Source organism: Bombina bombina, chromosome 4 (genome assembly GCF_027579735.1).
Source record: "Bombina bombina isolate aBomBom1 chromosome 4, aBomBom1.pri, whole genome shotgun sequence".
Classification (NCBI taxonomy): Eukaryota; Metazoa; Chordata; class Amphibia; order Anura; family Bombinatoridae; genus Bombina; species Bombina bombina.
In genome coordinates, this window is record NC_069502.1 from 235,111,015 (window position 1) to 235,129,457 (window position 18,443).

Here is an 18,443-nt window from a genome sequence, read left to right on the forward strand (position 1 = left end):
GATCTGATGGCCTCTCGTCAGAACTTCAAGGTTCCTTGCTACGGGTCCAGATCCAGGGATCCCAAGGCGACTCTAGTAGATGCACTAGTAGCACCTTGGACCTTCAAACTAGCTTATGTATTCCCGCCGTTTCCTCTCATCCCCAGGCTGGTAGCCAGGATCAATCAGGAGAGGGCGTCGGTGATCTTGATAGCTCCTGCGTGGCCACGCAGGACTTGGTATGCAGATCTGGTGAATATGTCATCGGCTCCACCATGGAAGCTACCTTTGAGACGAGACCTTCTTGTTCAATGTCCGTTCGAACATCCGAATCTGGTCTCACTCCAGCTGACTGCTTGGAGATTGAACGCTTGATCTTATCAAAACGAGGGTTCTCAGATTCTGTTATTGATACTCTTGTTCAGGCCAGAAAGCCTGTAACTAGAAAAATTTACCACAAAATATGGAAAAAATATATCTGTTGGTGTGAATCTAAAGGATTCCCTTGGGACAAGGTAAAGATTCCTAAGATTCTATCCTTTCTTCAAGAAGGATTGGAGAAAGGATTATCTGCAAGTTCCTTGAAGGGACAGATTTCTGCCTTGTCTGTGTTACTTCACAAAAAACTGGCAGCTGTGCCAGATGTTCAAGCCTTTGTTCAGGCTCTGGTTGAATCAAGCCTGTTTACAAACCTTTGACTCCTCCTTGGAGTCTCAACTTAGTTCTTTCAGTTCTTCAGGGGGTTCCGTTTGAACCCTTACATTCCGTTGATATTAAGTTATTATCTTGGAAAGTTTTGTTTTTGGTTGCAATTTCTTCTGCTAGAAGAGTTTCAGAATTATCTGCTCTGCAGTGTTCTCCTCCTTATCTGGTGTTCCATGCAGATAAGGTGGTTTTACGTACTAAACCTGGTTTTCTTCCAAAAGTTGTTTCTAACAAAAACATTAACCAGGAGATAGTCGTGCCTTCTTTGTGTCCGAAACCAGTTTCGAAGAAGGAACGTTTGTTGCACAATTTGGATGTTGTTCGCGCTCTAAAATTCTATTTAGATGCTACAAAGGATTTTAGACAAACATCTTCCTTGTTTGTTGTTTATTCTGGTAAAAGGAGAGGTCAAAAAGCAACTTCTACCTCTCTCTCTTTTTGGATTAAAAGCATCATCAGATTGGCTTACGAGACTGCCGGACGGCAGCCTCCTGAAAGAATCACAGCTCATTCCACTAGGGCTGTGGCTTCCACATGGGCCTTCAAGAACGAGGCTTCTGTTGATCAGATATGTAGGGCAGCGACTTGGTCTTCACTGCACACTTTTACCAAATTTTACAAGTTTGATACTTTTGCTTCTTCTGAGGCTATTTTTGGGAGAAAGGTTTTGCAAGCCGTGGTGCCTTCCATTTAGGCGACCTGATTTGCTCCCTCCCTTCATCCGTGTCCTAAAGCTTTGGTATTGGTTCCCACAAGTAAGGATGACGCCGTGGACCGGACACACCTATGTTGGAGAAAACAGAATTTATGTTTACCTGATAAATTACTTTCTCCAACGGTGTGTCCGGTCCACGGCCCGCCCTGGTTTTTTAATCAGGTCTGATAATTTATTTTCTTTAACTACAGTCACCACGGTATCATATGGTTTCTCCTATGCAAATATTCCTCCTTAACGTCGGTCGAATGACTGGGGTAGGCGGAGCCTAGGAGGGATCATGTGACCAGCTTTGCTGGGCTCTTTGCCATTTCCTGTTGGGGAAGAGAATATCCCACAAGTAAGGATGACGCCGTGGACCGGACACACCGTTGGAGAAAGTAATTTATCAGGTAAACATAAATTCTGTTTTCATGCGGATAAGGTTGTGCTTCGCACTGGTTTGGGGTTTCTTCCCAAGGTGGTGTCTATCCGTAACATCAATCAGGAAATAGTTGTTTGTGTCCTAAGCCGCTTTCTTCTAAGGAGAGGTTACTTTATAATCTGTATGTGGTTTGTGCCTTAAATTGCTATCTACAGGCTACAAAGGATATTAAATAGTCTACATCTCTTTTTGTGGTGTATTCCGGGAAGCGCAAGGGGCAGAGGGCCTATTCTACTTCTTTGTCTTTTTGGTTGAGGAGCTTGATTCCCTTGGCATATGAGACAGTGGGACATAAGCCTCCTCAGAGGATCATGGCTCATTCAATTAGAGCTGTGGTTTCGTCTTGGGCCTTTAAGAATGAGGCCTCTATGGAGCAAATTTGTAACGCGGCTGCCTGGTCCTCCTTACACACTTTTACAAAGTTTTACAAATTTGACGTTTTTGCTTCTGCGGAAGCTGTTTTTGGGAGAGAGGTTTTGCAGGCTGTGGTGCCCTCAGATCAGGGTCCGCCTTTTACCCTCCCAGTTTCATTCAGTGTCCTCTAGAGCTTGGGTATATGTTACCAACAGTAATGAATGAAGGCATCGACTCTTGTCCCCTTTAGATGGAAAACATAAATTATGCTTACCTGATGATTTAATTTCCATCGAGGGGAGGAGAGTCCACGGCTACCGCCCGTATCTTCAATGGGCGGCCCTAAATTTAATTTATCTTCTGGCACCATTTATACCCTGATATTTCTCCTACTGTTTCTTGTTTCCTCTGCAGAATGACTGGGGGATGAGGGAAGTGGGGGGGGGAGGTATTTAAGCATTTGGCTGAGGTGTCTTTGCCTCCTCCTGGTGGTCAGGTTCTTAATTCCCAACAGTAATGAATGAAGCCGTGGACTCTCCTCCCCTCGATGGAAATTAAATCATCAGGTAAGCATAATTTATGTTTTTAATTTTAAAGTTTGCACTCTTTTGCAGTCCAGGGACACACCCTTTGAAAAAGACTCTTGCATGCTATGTTATTTCTCCTCCTGTGGCTAGTTCTGGACAGATATAAATGTGCTCTTGCACTACCCAAGCGAAGCATAGTAGAGTCAGGGTTCTGAAAATAATCGAATGCGCATCAATCTCTCAGGGGGAGTGGAAAAACAACAAATTTCAGCTTCAGCTACTACAGGAGAGTCGGGGAAATAAAAATGAAAGTACATTACAATGTTTTTAGATATGCATAATTCAATATTTGAAGGATTTAAATTTTGAGTCTGATGTCCTTTTAAACATTTCTTCAAAATCTAGAAGCCAGCCCATAAATTTTAGAGCCTGGAATTTTTTGCCAACCCTATGAGTGAGTGTGTGACAAGTCGTATCATGCACTTAAAGGATTAGTAAAGTCAGATTAAAAACTTTTTTTTTTTTTTTTAAAGCAAACGATCCAATATTGTAAATTAATGTGATTGTTCTTACAATTTTATCCAAAGCTCTGATCCTGTATTAAAACAAAAAAAAATTCTGACCTTTTCAGTTTAGAGTGCACATAGCAAATCCAATCCCTTTCAGTTTAGAGTGCACATAGCAAGAGCTGCACAGTTTTGCAGTAGCTGGATTATACTATTTTTTTTTAGGAGGGCTTTTTTATATTTGTTATATAACTTTTAACCCATGTAAAAAAAAAAAACTTCAAAAATTTAACTTCTGCTTTTTATTGTGCGAGCTAATCCAAAGTGCAAGTTACAGCTGTCAAAAAAACAGTGACGTCATTGATCTGTACAAGCTCACTGCTTCTGTCACAGAATAAAACAATACGTGCGTACCAAGATGGAAGCACCCAGTATAAAGGAGCAGAGCTTTACCGACTGGCTTCAGCAATAGGTTAAAATAAAAGAACAGCTTTAAAGACATCTGCAAGTGCATGAGAAAAAAACAATAGCACGGTGTGCAATAACCCTGTTACTGTAGTTGTACCCAGCAGTTTATTTATTGGGAATTTTAAACTGTGGCATTAACATTGTTTATTAGTCATTTCATCAGTTGTTTGTGTGTGCAGTAGTCTGTGTGTAGTGTATATTTAGTTCAATTACACACACACACACACACTAGGGCTGGGCGATATGGGGGGGGGGACCGATTGTGATTTAATTACGATTTTCTTAATAAATTGCTATAACACCTTCATTTTGCACACGTGACGAAACTCTTCCTCTGAGCAGTCAGCGTTCCTGGTTGGTCCTGGGGAGGAGGGGCGGGCATAGACTGGGAAGGAGATGTCTCTAGAAGGTGATTGGTGGACTGGTGTTACTGAAGCATGAGAGTATTTAGCACCGACACAACACCGGCTTTTTCATTACAGGCGGTGCTGTGGGATCATGATTCTACCTGTTCTGTCACTACAGTTCTTGTGAGCCCCACGTCTTCACATCTGAGGGAAAATATTACCTTGTTCTAATGTTTAAAATGCACTCAGGTCCCTGGGAGGCAGCTTAGAAAATACTATTTCAAATTAAAACACAGTGCATAATAAAGTGGTACTTTATTAGCGTATTAGCCTCTCAGCTGCCTCCCAGGGACCTCAGTGCATTTTAAACATTAGAACAAGTTAATATTTTCCCTCAGATGTGAAGACGTGGGGCTCACAGGAACTGTAGTGACAGAACAGGTAGTATCATGATCCCACAGCACCGCCTGTAATGAAAAAGCTGGTGTTGTGTCGGTGCTAAATTCCGATGGGCCACTCTCATGCTACAGTAACATCAGTCCACCAATCACCTGCTAGAGACACCTCCTTCCCAGTCTAAGACCATCCCAGGAACGCTGACTGCTCAGAGGGAGAGACCCATCATGTATGCGCTCAGGATCTTCTATTCAGTCGCCGCTAAGCCTTTGCACATGGGACTAATGATGTCACTTCTGGGTGGGGCTAAAAATCGCGTACTCTCGCGGTTTTTAAACTGCAGCGATTAATCGCGGTTTAAAACCGCAACCACGATTAATCGTACAGCCCTAACACACACATTTTATATATATATATATATATATATATATATATATATATATATATATATATATATATATATATATGTGTGTGAAACGATAGAGAGTGGACAAGCTAAAATTAATAAATAAATGCACACTCATGTGATTCAACCTCATCCAGTATGAGGTATAGATAAGACACTTGGTTAAAGGTGATCTCTCTTTCTGATCTCGTTGTGTTGTTTCTGCTTTAGTCCTCTTTCCCTTATTCCAGTTGTAGCCAGGAATATTGTCCCACAATATATCAAAGACTGGGGTGTATAGTTCTCATATACAGTTAGAGAGTTTTTTTAATGTGAAGAGGCCATATAAACCCATTTTATAAAAATATTATACTTTAATGAGTAAATTAGCATGTATATACACACACCATATAGCTATACTGTACAATATTTTAAAAACTTTCTCTATTAAAAGCCGGTGCAATAAAGCAGTTAAAAAAGCCTCCTGTATAGGCTGAGACAAGTAAGCAACGTTAGTGGTTTATAGCCAGCATATATCAGTTTATGCCAGGTTATTAGACTGTTTATAGTGCTGCTCTATTTTATATAGATCTACATAGAACCGGGCTTGAGCAGTTTACCAGTTTGCACTGTAATGTATGTGATATCTGTCTTCTATTTTACTCTGGTTATTCAGTAGAGTGTTTAGTGCTTGTAAACTGCTGTTTGTAGATTTATATAAAATAGAACAGCACTATATCTGTCTAATAACCTGGCATAAATTGATATAAGGGCTATTAGTAGTTTAGTTTAGATTAGGGGGTGTTTTTTATTTTGGGGGGCTTCATTATTTTCATAGGGATTAGGTTTAATTCTTTTATTTTTGATAATTTGGTTTGTTTTTTTTCTGTAATTTTAGAGTTTTTATTTTTTGTAATTTAATGTTAGGTTTTACTATTTTAAGTGTAACTTAGTATTGGGGTTAATTTAGCAAGTGTTAGGGGGCTTAGTAATTAAATTAGTTATTTGCATTGTGGTTAGTTGGCGGTTTAGGAGTTAATAGGTTAATTTGTTGTATTGCGATGTGGGGGTTTAGGGGTTAATAGGTTACTTAGTTTTTATTGCGATGTGGGGGGTTGGTGGGTTAGGGGTTACAAGGTTAATTAGGTTTAATGTGATGTGGGGGTTGGCGGTTTAGGGGTTAATAGGTTAATTAGGTTTATTTTAATGGGGGATGGTGGTTTAGGGGTTAATATTTTAATTATGTTATTTGCGGATTAGGTGTTAATTACTTTATTATTTTGCGATGTTGGCAGTTTCCGTGTTTGTTTATAGTTCGTGCAGGAGTTTTTTTGGTTTTTTTGTTATACTTTGTGCGGGTGGTTAGGTTTTTTTTTTAAATTTCTTGCGGACAGTTACGTGTTGTTTCGTGCAGGCGGTTGTGTGCGTCTGCCTATGTTTGCCTATGCTGCATCCAGGTGGATTCCGAAAATGGCAGGGTGGTGAAAGAATCCACCTTTGGTAGATTCTTTCACCACCCTGCCATTTTCGGAATCCACCGGGATGCAGCTTAGCTGCATCCAGGTGGATTATTTTGGCTGTGCGTGCAGTCAACATTCTTTTGGCTTCCTCGCGCAGCCAACATTCCTTTGAGGATGCGTGGGCAACTGGCGACGGCGACGGACGCGTTACAAATGCGATTATAGTATAGATTATGCCCTTCTTTCTGAAATATTTTGACCTTTTCAGCTGCTGCAATTTGTCATTATCTGTTTAAAGGGAAATGGTAGTGCAAAAATGACCTGCTCAAATTAGTTAGAACATATATTTACCCTACTCACCGCCGTTGCTGCTGATTGGCTCGCAAGGCTGTTTCCTGCTAAGGACCATTGGTTGTCTGTGGCTCTTAAGCAATACTTTCTCTATGCATTTAACTCAAACATAAGGAGGTTAAACATAGATTTCTAGTGTGATTACTGAAAACAAATTCATACAATAACATATTGGCTAGTGGGTGTGCTGCAAGGCTTCTTTATTTGCAGAAATATTTTTCAGATAGGGTGTGAGTCAGTTTACTTCTTTGGGCACAGTATGGTTAACCCACAAGAATACTAGCAGGTTAAGAGCATTGGATCTCAACTCTCTTCAGTAAATGTTTCTTTCCAAGTGAGCAGTATAAAAATAATTTCTGGACTATCTAGGTGCCTCTGGCCTTTCTCCTTTGAGAATAATTTCAAACACAGAATGTGGAATTTTGTTACATGGGGTTAGGGTGCCCAATTCAGTCTCTTGCCCTGGGCTTTTCCAAAGGCTTATTCTGGCTCAGTGAAGAATGTTAAGGCTTTATTTTGGAACATCTGGGCTGTAGTGCAAACGTTTGTTTGTTAAATACCCTTGGATATCTGTCTTTATTTTACAATAAATAGCATTCCATCTGTAGGGAGCAGCAAATATAGATCACACCTAGAATGTAAAGCGCTTTATTTCTTTATTGCTACCAGATGATGAGAGCCTTATAAAATGTCTGCATCGATACAGTAAGTTACTAGGTACTTTTACATTCTCTTGGATTAATCCTTATGTCCTGTTAAGTTCTAGGAACTAAAGCACATGCTATAAAGATTAGCCCCCGCTAGCTAATGGAAAAAACATGCAGGGTCAATTAACCTCGGTTCAAGATAGGGGATTGTATGTGCAAACCACTCGGCAAATTTACCTTTTGGTAGCTTTTAAGTTTTAAAGTGACATGAAAGCCAAAATTAAAGTTTAAAGGTTCATATAGTTCATGCAATTTGTTTTGAAGGGCCAAAATAATCTAAAAACTACGTTCTCTAATTTGTTATAACAAGTAATTTGATAACTAATAACCCTGCACTAACCCTCGCAAAGGGGTTAAACGCACAGTAGAGGTACTGCTTGGAACATGCAGAGCACTGATCCAATCAGGAACGCTGGTCGCACGACTCAGATGTGTTACTAGCGCTGCTGATTGGATTAGTGTCAGTTTCCACTTGGGACCAGCAGTGCTCTGCGTGTTCTGAGCAGTACTTTATACTGTGTGTTTAACCCCTTTGCAGGGTTAAACACACAGCAGTGCAGCATTGTTAGTCTTAAAATTACATTTTCTAGAGCATGTTGTTGTGTTTTTTTTTTTGTTTTGTTTTTTTTTAACTATTAAGGCCCTTTTCAAGATACTTTAAAATTGACTCCTGTTATCAAATTGAATTCCTCTTGGTATCCTTTTCTTAAAGGCATAGCTAGGTAGACTACTGAGAGCTGGTTGGTGGCTGTACACATATGCCTCTTGTCATTGATTCACCAGGTCCAAGTAGTGCATTGCTGCTGCAGTAAAACCAGTCCCATAGGAAACAATTGGTCATTTCTAAATATAGTAAACTTTAAATGTCCCAGGGGAATTTTTTTTTTTAAGTAATAGGTCAAAATTAAAATGTACATGGGTGCATTTCAGTTTTAAATAGAAGCATTTTTGCAGTATATTTCCTTTAGCAAAAAATGCTACTTGTAAAAGTTACAATTTCAGTGACGTACGTTCATATGTCTGCACAAAGAGCTGGAAGTGGTGTATATTGCATGAGTGAATACTTAAAACATGAAACCCAACTTTTTTCTTTCATGATTCAGATAGATCATGCAATTTTAAACAATTTTCTAATTTACTTCTATTATCTAATTTGCTTAGTTCTCTTGATATCATTTGCTGAAAAGCATATCTAGATAGGCTCAGTAGCTGCTGATTGGTGGCTGCACATAGATGCCTCGTGTGATTGGCTCATCCATGTGCATTGCTATTTCTTCAACAAAGGATATATAAAGAATGAAGCAAATAAGATAATAGAAGTACATTGGAATGTTGTTTAAAATTCTATTTTCTACCTGAATCATGAAAGAAAAATTTTGGGTTTAGTGTCCCTTTAAATTTTTTTTGTCATACCAGCCAACAAACAACATTTAGCCTTTGCAGAATTTAAACACATAGTTATATCTAAGCAGTAGTTTAAAGGGACTGTAAAGTCATAATTAGATATTTAGGATTAAGACAGAGCATAGCATTTTAAACAACTTTCCATTTAAATTATATTATTTAATTTGCTTCCTTCTCTTGTTATCCTTTGTTGAAAGGTTTATCTAGTAAAGCTCAGAAGCAGCAAAGAACCTATGTTCTAGCTGCTGATTGGTGGCTGCAGTAGTGCATTGCTGCTCCTTCAACAAATGATGACAAGAGAATAAACAACATTAGATAATAGAAGTAAGCTGTAAAGCTGTTTAGAATTGTATGTTCTACCTAAATCATGACAGAAAAATATTGTTTCATGTCCCTTTAACTCTGCGTCTATCCCACCTTTTTACATACGCTTCTTCAAATGATGTTTCTTTTGTAAACTTATTTTCTTTACTAAGGGATACAGCATAGAGAGAATGAATAACGGGTTACTATGAAAAATAAACTAGTAGGCACTCTGACCAGTATGAGGTTAAAATGAAACACAGGGAAATTGATTTTTCCAAAAGACTCTGCCTAGAAAACAAACAAATCTGTGCCTTTTGGATAGGATTCCAGGATTGCATTATCGGAAATGCTTTGTGTAGTTTTCACAATCGTGTTGCAATCAGTTTTTGAACAGTGAAAGCAAGGTCAGATGATCCGTGTTGTTTTTAGAAAAGAACCCATTTTTGGGTGAACATTTCTTTAAATATGTTTTATAGCTTATGAGGCTGCTCAGCTAAACTTGTATCCTTGATTCATTTTCTTATGAAATATTTTGTGTTCTTTTAGCACTTCCAGACCATGCTAAAATCCAAGCTGAACGTATTAACCCTTCGTAAAGAGCCTCTCCCAGCTGTGATTTTCCATGAACCAGACGGCATTGAGCTGTGTACTACAACTCCTCTCATGAAGACTCGAACGCATGCAGGATGCAAGGTACTAAACCTGTGGGGTTAACCAGATTAACTGTTTTGTTCACATTTCTAGTCTAACACAAAATAATGAATACTGTGTGATGTCTAAAACTACAGACATCCTCACAGAACGAACTCCTATAAAAAACTCCAGGGTCTCAAAATGGCTTCCATTTTCTTTCTTGGTCCGTTAGAAATCTGCATTTATTCTATCATTTTGCTGCCTTCGTTTGATAAGGATGTGTAATTGTCGTCATAAATTAAATTGAATTGGGTGAGATATATTTAAAACAAATTGCATTGATTTTTAGAATAATTCCATTGAATTAAACGCGACAGTAAAGTCAAAATTAAACTTTCATGATTCAGATAGAGCATACAGTTTTAAATAGCTTTTCAGTTTATTTCTATTATCTAATTTAGTCTGTTCCCTTGGTAACCTTTGTTGAAAAGCATACCTAGGTAGGCTCACAAGCAGCAATTTACTACTGAGAGCTAGCTGCTGATTGGTGGCTGCACATACAAGCCTCTTGTCATTGGCTCCGCAGATGTTCGACTAGTTCCCAGTAGGAACAAAGGATACCATAAAAATGAAGCAAAGTTGACGATAAAAGTTAAATAGAACGTTAATTAAAACTGTTTGCTCTATCTGAAGCACAAAATATTTTTATTTTTTTTATTTAATGGCCCTTTGATATTGGGAGTTGGGGACTCACTGTCTCTGAAACCAGTAAATATATTTACATATAAAGTTGTCTTTTGATTTTATAAAGTTTTTTTGTTTTTTTCTTAATTTATTAACAGGCTTTTTTAGCATATTTAGTGTGAGTAAAAAGATATATTAATCTGACACATGCTCAGTGTGAGTAAATAACTAAATTAATCTGGCACTCAGTGTGAGTAAAAATATATAAATCTGGCACATGCTCTGTGTGAGTAAAAATATATTAATCTGGCACATGCTCTGTGTGAGTAAAAATATATATTAATCTGACACATGCTCAGTGTGAGTAAAAATATATTAATTTGACACATGCTCAGTGTGAGTAAAAATATATTAATCTGACACATGCTCAGTGTGAGTAAAATGTTATGTTAATCTGACGATGCTCAGTGTGAGTAAAAAAAATCGGCTAGATTTAGAGTTTTGCGGCCAAAGGGGTGCGTTAGCTACGCGTGCTTTTTCACCCCGCACCTTTTAAATACCGCTGGTATTTAGAGTTCACAGAAGGGCTGCGTTTGGCTCCAAAAAGGGAGCGTACAGGCATATTTACCGCCACTGCAACTCTCAATACCAGCGGTGCTTACGGACGCGGCCAGCTTAAAAAACGTGCTCGTGCACGATTCCCCCATAGGAAACAATGGGGCCTTTTGAGCTGAAAAAAAACCCAACACCTGCAAAAAAGCAGCGTTCAGCTCCTAACGCAGCCCCATTGTTTCCTATGGGGAAACACTTTCTAAGTCTGCACCTAACATGAACCCCGAGTCTAAACACCCCTAACCTTACACTTATTATAATCTGCCGCCCCCGCTATCACTGACCCCTGCATATTATTATTAACCCCTAATCTGCCGCTCCTTACACCGCCGCAACCTACATTATAGCTATGTACCCCTAATCTGCTGCCCCTAACCCCCGCCGACCCCTATATTATATTTATTACCCCCTAATCTGCCCCCCCCCAACGTCGCCGCTACCTACCTACAATTATTAACCCCTAATCTGCCAACCGGACCTCACCGCTACTCTAATAAATGTATTAACCCCTAAAGCTAAGTCTAACCCTAACACCCCCCTAAGTTAAATATAATTTTTATCTAACGAAATAAAATAAATCTTATTAAATAAATTATTCCTATTTAAAACTAAATGCTTACCTGTAAAATAAACCCTAATATAGCTACAATATAAATAATAATTATATTGTAGCTATTTTAGGATTAATATTTATTTTACAGGCAACTTTGTATTTATTTTAACCAGGTACAATAGCTATTAAATAGTTAATAACTATTTAATAGCTACCTAGTTAAAATAATTACAAAAGTACCTGTAAAATAAATCCTAACCTAAGTTACAATTAAACCTAACACTACACTATCATTAAATACAAATACCTACAAATAAATACACTAACTAAAGTAAAAAAAATAAAAAAAGAACCGTTACAAAAAATTAAAAAATAATTTACAAACATTATAAAAATATTACAACAATTTTAAGCTAATTACACCTACTCTAAGCCCCCTAATAAAATAACAAAGCCCCCCAAAATAAAAAAATGCCCTACCATATTCTAAAATAAAAATTGAAAAGCTCTTTTACCTTACCAGCCCTTAAAAGGGCCTTTTGCGGGGCATGCCCCAAAGAATTCTGCTCTTTTGCCTGTAAAAAAACATACAATACCCCCCCCCAACATTACAACCCACCACCCACATACCCCTAATCTAACCCTAAGCCCCTGAAGATCTCCCTACCTTGTCTTCACCACGCCGGGTATCACCGATCCGTCCAGAAGAGGGTCCGAAGTCTTCATCCAATCCGGGCGATGTTTTCATCCAAGCGGGGGCTGATGAGGTTCATCATCTGGCTGAAGTCTTCATCCACGCGGGGGCTTAAGAGGTCCATCATCCGGCTGAAGTCTTCTATCAAGCCGCATCTTCAATCTTCTTTCTTCCGGATCCATCTTCATCCCGCCGACGCGGAACATCCTTCCTCCACAATGAACTCCCGACGAATGAAGGTTCCTTTAAGGGACGTCATCCAAGATGGCGTCCCTCGAATTCCGATTGGCTGATAGGATTCTATCAGCCAATCGGAATTAAGGTAGGAATAATCTGATTGGCTAATGGAATCAGCCAATCAGATTGAAGTTCAATCCGATTGGCTGATCCAATCAGATTGAGATCGCATTCTATTGGCTGTTCCGATCAGATTTTTCCTACCTTAATTCCGATTGGCTGATAGAATCCTATCAGCCAATCGGAATTGAAGGGACGCCATCTTGGATGACGTCCCTTAAAGGAACCTTCATTCGTCGTTAGTCCGTCGGGGAAGAAGGATGTTCCGCGTCGGCGGGATGAAGATGGATCCGGAAGAAAGAAGATTGAAGATGCTGCTTGATAGAAGACTTCAGCCGGATGATGGACCTCTTCAGCCCCCGCTTAGATGAAGACATCGCCCGGATTGGATGAAGACTTCGGGCCCTCTTCTGGACAGATCGGTGATACCCGGCGTGGTGAAGACAAGGTAGGGAGATCTTCAGGGGCTTAGTGTTAGGTTTATTTAAGGGGGGTTTGGGTTAGATTAGGGGTATGTGGGTGGTGGGTTGTAATGTTGGGGGGGGGTATTGCATGTTTTTTTACAGGCAAAAGAGCAGAATTCTTTGGAGCATGCCCCGCAAAAGGCCCTTTTAAGGGCTGGTAAGGTAAAAGAGCTTTTCAATTTTTATTTTAGAATAGGGTAGGGCATTTTTTTATTTTGGGGGGCTTTGTTATTTTATTAGGGGGCTTAGAGTAGGTGTAATTATCTTAAAATTGTTGTAATATTTTTATAATGTTTGTAAATTATTATTTTTTTTTGTAACTTAGTTCTTTTTTTATTTTTTGTACTTTAGTTAGTGTATTTATTTGTATTTATTTGTAGGTATTTGTATTTCATTTATTTATTGATAGTGTAGTGTTAGGTTTAATTGTAGATAATTGTAGGTAGTTTATTTAATTTATTGATAGTGTAGTGTTAGGTTTAATTGTAACTTAGGTTAGGATTTATTTTACAGGTACTTTTGTAATTATTTTAACTAGGTAGCTATTAAATAGTTATTAACTATTTAATAGCTATTGTACCTGGTTAAAATAAATACAAAGTTGCCTGTAAAATAAATATTAATCCTAAAATAGCTAGAATATAATTATTATTTATATTGTAGCTATATTAGGGTTTATTTTACAGGTAAGTATTTAGCTTTAAATAGGAATAATTTATTTAATAAGATTTATTTTATTTTGTTAGATAAAAATTTATATTTAACTTAGGGGGGTGTTAGGGTTAGACTTAGCTTTAGGGGTTAATACATTTATTAGAGTAGCGTTGAGGTCCGGTCGGCAGATTATGGGTTAATAATTGTAGGTAGGTAGCGGCGACGTTGGGGGGGCAGATTAGGGGTTAATAAATATTATGTAGGTGTCGGCGGTGTTATGTTAATCTGGCACTTGCTCTGTGTGAGTAAAATGCTATGTTAATCTGGCACTTGCTCAGTGCGAGTAAAATGCTATGTTAATCTGGCACATGCTCAGTGTGAGTAAAAAAACTATTTAAAAAAAAATATGAAGTTAGTCTGGCACATGCTCAGTATGAGATCTGTTTTTAATTTCTGTGTTCCCCTTACTTGGTCAGCACTTTGTAACACCTGTACTCTGCTGGACAAGGAAGCTTTCACCATAGAGGAGCTAGCAGATGTGTTAGCTGATATTTCACTGTTCTTGGGATTGAAATTTTCATATTTATTATGCCAGAGAACAGTCCTAAACACATGTGCATTGTGGATATGTTATTCAATTAACAAACTTTGCATTAGTGAATTTTTTTTCGGCTTTAAAGTAATTTATTAAAGGTACATTAAATAATTTGTAATTGTATGACTTTTTGCATGTCATCAGACTGGTAAGTCCAAGACATGGCTAGCCACAGTTTATTAGTAAAACATATTTGTTGTATCTTATCGTATCCCTCTATTGAGGCCAGTTACAGACAGAGGATTGTAAAATCTACCGTGTGCACTTCTGATACTCACAATTGGGAAATTTAAAATTGTGGGAGTAGTGTTTGTTAATTATGTCCCAGCGGAGGGGTGACTTGGTGTTTTGTAATGGATTGTAAATTACTAGAAATACTTTTCTTTTCTTTAAAGCTGTATGTTCAGGCTTGATGCCGATCCTTGGCAGGTGTAAACTCTGAAGCTGACACTCTCTTTACTGAGATCACATACCACAGAAATTAAACTGAAAAATGTACCTAGCTGCGTAATGCTACCCTTAAAATTAACCAGAATATATAGATTTTATTTATCCACATAGCAGAGGTCATTAGCAGGTGTCTAGTATCTCTAGACTGGGCACTATAAATGGGCTTGCAATGCTATTATCCCAATCATCAGTCCAGCACAAATGGGAAAGAAGCACTGCCAGGGCCCCTAATCGTATCCGGTAAACCAGAGAAGGCAGCACCAGTAGCAACATGTACTAAAAAGGATAAACTTCAAGTAGAAGGTAAACAACTCCTTTAATCACTCCATAAGCCGTCTTGCAATGCTAGTAACCACAGACAACACGTGCGTGTATGGGCTTAAATAGGAGTGCAGTCCTTACACCTACCACACTGACAGTGTGTTCTTTTCACATTGTTTGTCATTTACAGATCTGCCTGCAGATCATGGTCTATTGCGAGGGAAAACTCACCTGTGCGTGTACATATTATTAATGCTACAGAATTTGGCGGTGCTTTACAAGTAAATGATGATAATCTTTGTGTGCCATTGCTTGACACATTTTTATTATAATTTTGCTGAATATTTAAGATTTTTAATAATTATTATGGGCTAGATTACAGGTGAAGCACAAAACTGCTAGTCCTATTGTGCGCTAAATTGATAGAATTATAATTTGTGCATGAAACAATGGAAAAAAAATCAGTGCTAATTTCCTTCTTAATATGAGGAGAGTCCACGGCATCCTTCCTTACTGCTGGGAAATACTGAACCTGTCCATCAGAGGAGGCAAAGACACCCCAGCCAAAGGCTTAAATACTCCCCCTACTTTCCTCATATCCCAGTCATTCTTGGCCTTTCGTCACAGGAGGTTGGCAGAGAAGTGTCAGAAGATTCGGAGTAGTTCCTTATGAAGTGTATCTACCCTTCGAAATAGAACTGGAGTTTTAAGTAATCTTGTCAGCCTCTCAGTGAGAGCGTTGACGAATGTTAGAGTCTGGAGATGCAGGGAGAGTCTTTCTGCGAACCCATCCAGACTCGTATTAACAGCTCCTAAGCAATCAGTGTTGGCGAGTTTCACTGCCTGTTTCCATCACTTAAGTCCATGTCAGGAACAATGATACAAGACTCTCAAACTTGAGAGGCTGTGTTTCTGTTCCACGATATAGATTCCGGTAAGATCATTTCATTTTTTATACACGTATGATAATGCAAGAAGACAGGGTCACGGTGTGGCTCCTTTTATCTGTATGGAATCAAGGGTTAATATCTCCGGAGGGGGATTATTGAACAGGGGAGATTAATCACATAATTTTATTTTATTGTGATTATGCTGCGACATGTGTGAGATGAGGCTCAGGCAGATGTTGGAACTTATAGGTTTACTTTTACTTTAGTTTTTGGAAGCTGTGCAGCCCGAAAGGCTTGGCGCTTTTTTCCCCCTATTATAGCAGTGGCAGTCCTGCGTTGCGCACCATGTGACTGGGTGTGGCTACACTGATTTCCTCTTTCCTGACTGTGCGGTTTACCGGAGAAGAAACGGTTTCTCTGTTTGGCCTAGGTCATAGGAGGTGGTGAGTGCCCCAGCCATTGGGGGTATAAAGGTGCCGTTTTATCTTATTATTCAATAGTCTGCTTTATAAGCGCAAGCTATGGAGGATTCTGATGCGTTAGTGGGTACTCCCTCTTTACCTAAGTCTAATACCTGTCTATATTGTGAGGAGGCCGCTGTATACCCGCCTGCTCAATTATGTTCCACATGCCTTGATAAAGAAATCATGTCAAAGAAAGTGTTTGATACCACTGAGCCGTCCACCTCTGAGGAGTCTGTCACTTGAGGTGTGCACCCTACAGTCATCTCCTAATACACATGCAGCTTCCCGTAGCACTCCTAATCCTCCATCTGGAGGGGCCCTTTTACCGCCAGACTTTACTGAGCAGTTACAAACGGTAGTGTCTGCTGCCTTTAGTGCTTTACCTCGCCCTGCTACGCTCAATCGAAAGGTAAAATATTGCTATCCTTCCCAGGGCTCTTCTATTAGTTTATTGGATTTATCTGATACAAGATTATTCATGATAAAGATGCCTCTGATACTTCAGAGGGTGCTCTTTCTGGGTCGGAATCTGTTGCCTCTAAGCCTCCAGCTGCAGAGGAACCAGACTTTAGATTTATGATTGAACATTTACGTTTTCTGCTAAAGGAAGTTTTGGCTACTTTAGAGATTCCAGAGCTCAAATTGCCTGAGGAACCTTTGATTCCTAAATTAGATAAGGTCTACGAGGGCAGGGTTGTACCACAGACTTTCCCGGTTCCCGTAAAGATACAGAATATTATTGAGAATGAATGGGAAAGAATTGGTTCTTCTTTTTCCCCTTCTTCCTTTAAAAAATTGTTCCCGGTTCCGGACTCTCAATTGGAGGTGTGGGGTTCCATCCCCCAAGGTGGATGGCGCTATCTCCACGCTTGCTAAACATACTACTATCCCGCTTGAGGATAGTTTATCGTTTAAAGAGCCTGTGGAAAATAGAAACTCTGTTAAGAAAGATGTTTTAACATACCAGATATTTGTTTCAACCGGCAGCGGCTGTTGCTGCGGTTGCTGGAGCGGCTACCTACTGGTGTGACTTCTTATCTGAGTTGATCGAGGTGGAGGGTCCCCTCGACATGATCCAAGAAAAAAATTAAGGCCTTAAGGGTGGCTTATTCTTTTATTTGTGATGCAAATATGCAGATTATTCGCCTGAATGCCAAGGCTTTAGGTTTTTCTGTTCAACCCTGGAGGGCACTCTGACTGAAGTCCTGGTCTGCAGACATGTCTTCGAAGTTGAGACTTCTTTCCCTCCCATTTAAGGGAAATATTCTATCTGGTCCAGGCCTGGACTCAATTATCTCCACGGTTACTGGAGGCAAGGGTGCCTTTTTACCGCAGGATAAGAAGAATAAACCTAAGGTACAAGGTCCTGATTTTCGTTCCTTTCGTTCGGATAAATCCCATCGTCGTCAGCCTTCCGCAAAGCCTCAGCGATCCAAGGGGACTTGGAAGCTGGCTCAGTCCTGGAATAAATCCAAGCAGAACAAGAAGCCCGCCGAGACAAAGTTGGCGTGAAGGGGCGACCCCCGATCCGTTTATGGATTTCGTAGGGGGCAGACTGTAACTCTCTTCGGAAGCTTGGGTCCTGGAGGTCATTGCTCAGGAATACAGGATAGGTTTCAAGTCTCATCCATTCTGGGGCAGGTTCCTCTTGTCAAACCTATCTTCAAGGCCAGAAAAGAGAGAGGCCTTTCTAGGGTGCGTGAGGGATCTCTCATCCCTGGGAGTCATTGTCCCGGTACCTCTTGCAGAAAGAGGTCTGGGATACTACTCAAACCTTTTCATGGCCCCAAAGAAGGAGGGAACTTTCCATCCGATTCTGGACCTAAAGTGCTTAAACAAATTCCTATCTATCCCCTCGATCAAGATGAAGACAATAAGGTCCATCCTTCCCTTAGTTCAGGAAGGACAGTTCATGACACGATAGATCTGAAAGATGCTTACCTTCACGTTCCAATACACAAGCAACACTTTAAGTTCCTAAGGTTTGCATTCCTGGACCAGCACTTCCAGTTTATTGCACTTCCTTTTGGTCTAGCTACTGCTCCAAGAGTTTTTACAAAGGTTCTAGGGGCTCTGCTTGCAGTGGCCAGAACCAGAGGTATAGCATTAGCGCCATACTTGGACAATATTTTGGTTCAAGCACCATCCTATCGTCTGG

The 18,443-nt window shown here is 39.6% G+C and overlaps 1 protein-coding gene across 1 annotated transcript in view; it reads left to right on the forward strand.

Annotated features, from left to right (window-relative positions):
* Positions 1-18,443, forward strand: part of PID1 (phosphotyrosine interaction domain containing 1) — a 157,234-nt gene that overhangs the window by 71,685 nt on the left and 67,106 nt on the right. Inside the window, exon 2 of the mRNA XM_053709837.1 lies at positions 9,581-9,727. Within this exon, the coding sequence (XP_053565812.1) occupies positions 9,581-9,727 (147 nt within the window). The remainder of the gene's footprint in view (positions 1-9,580; positions 9,728-18,443) is intronic.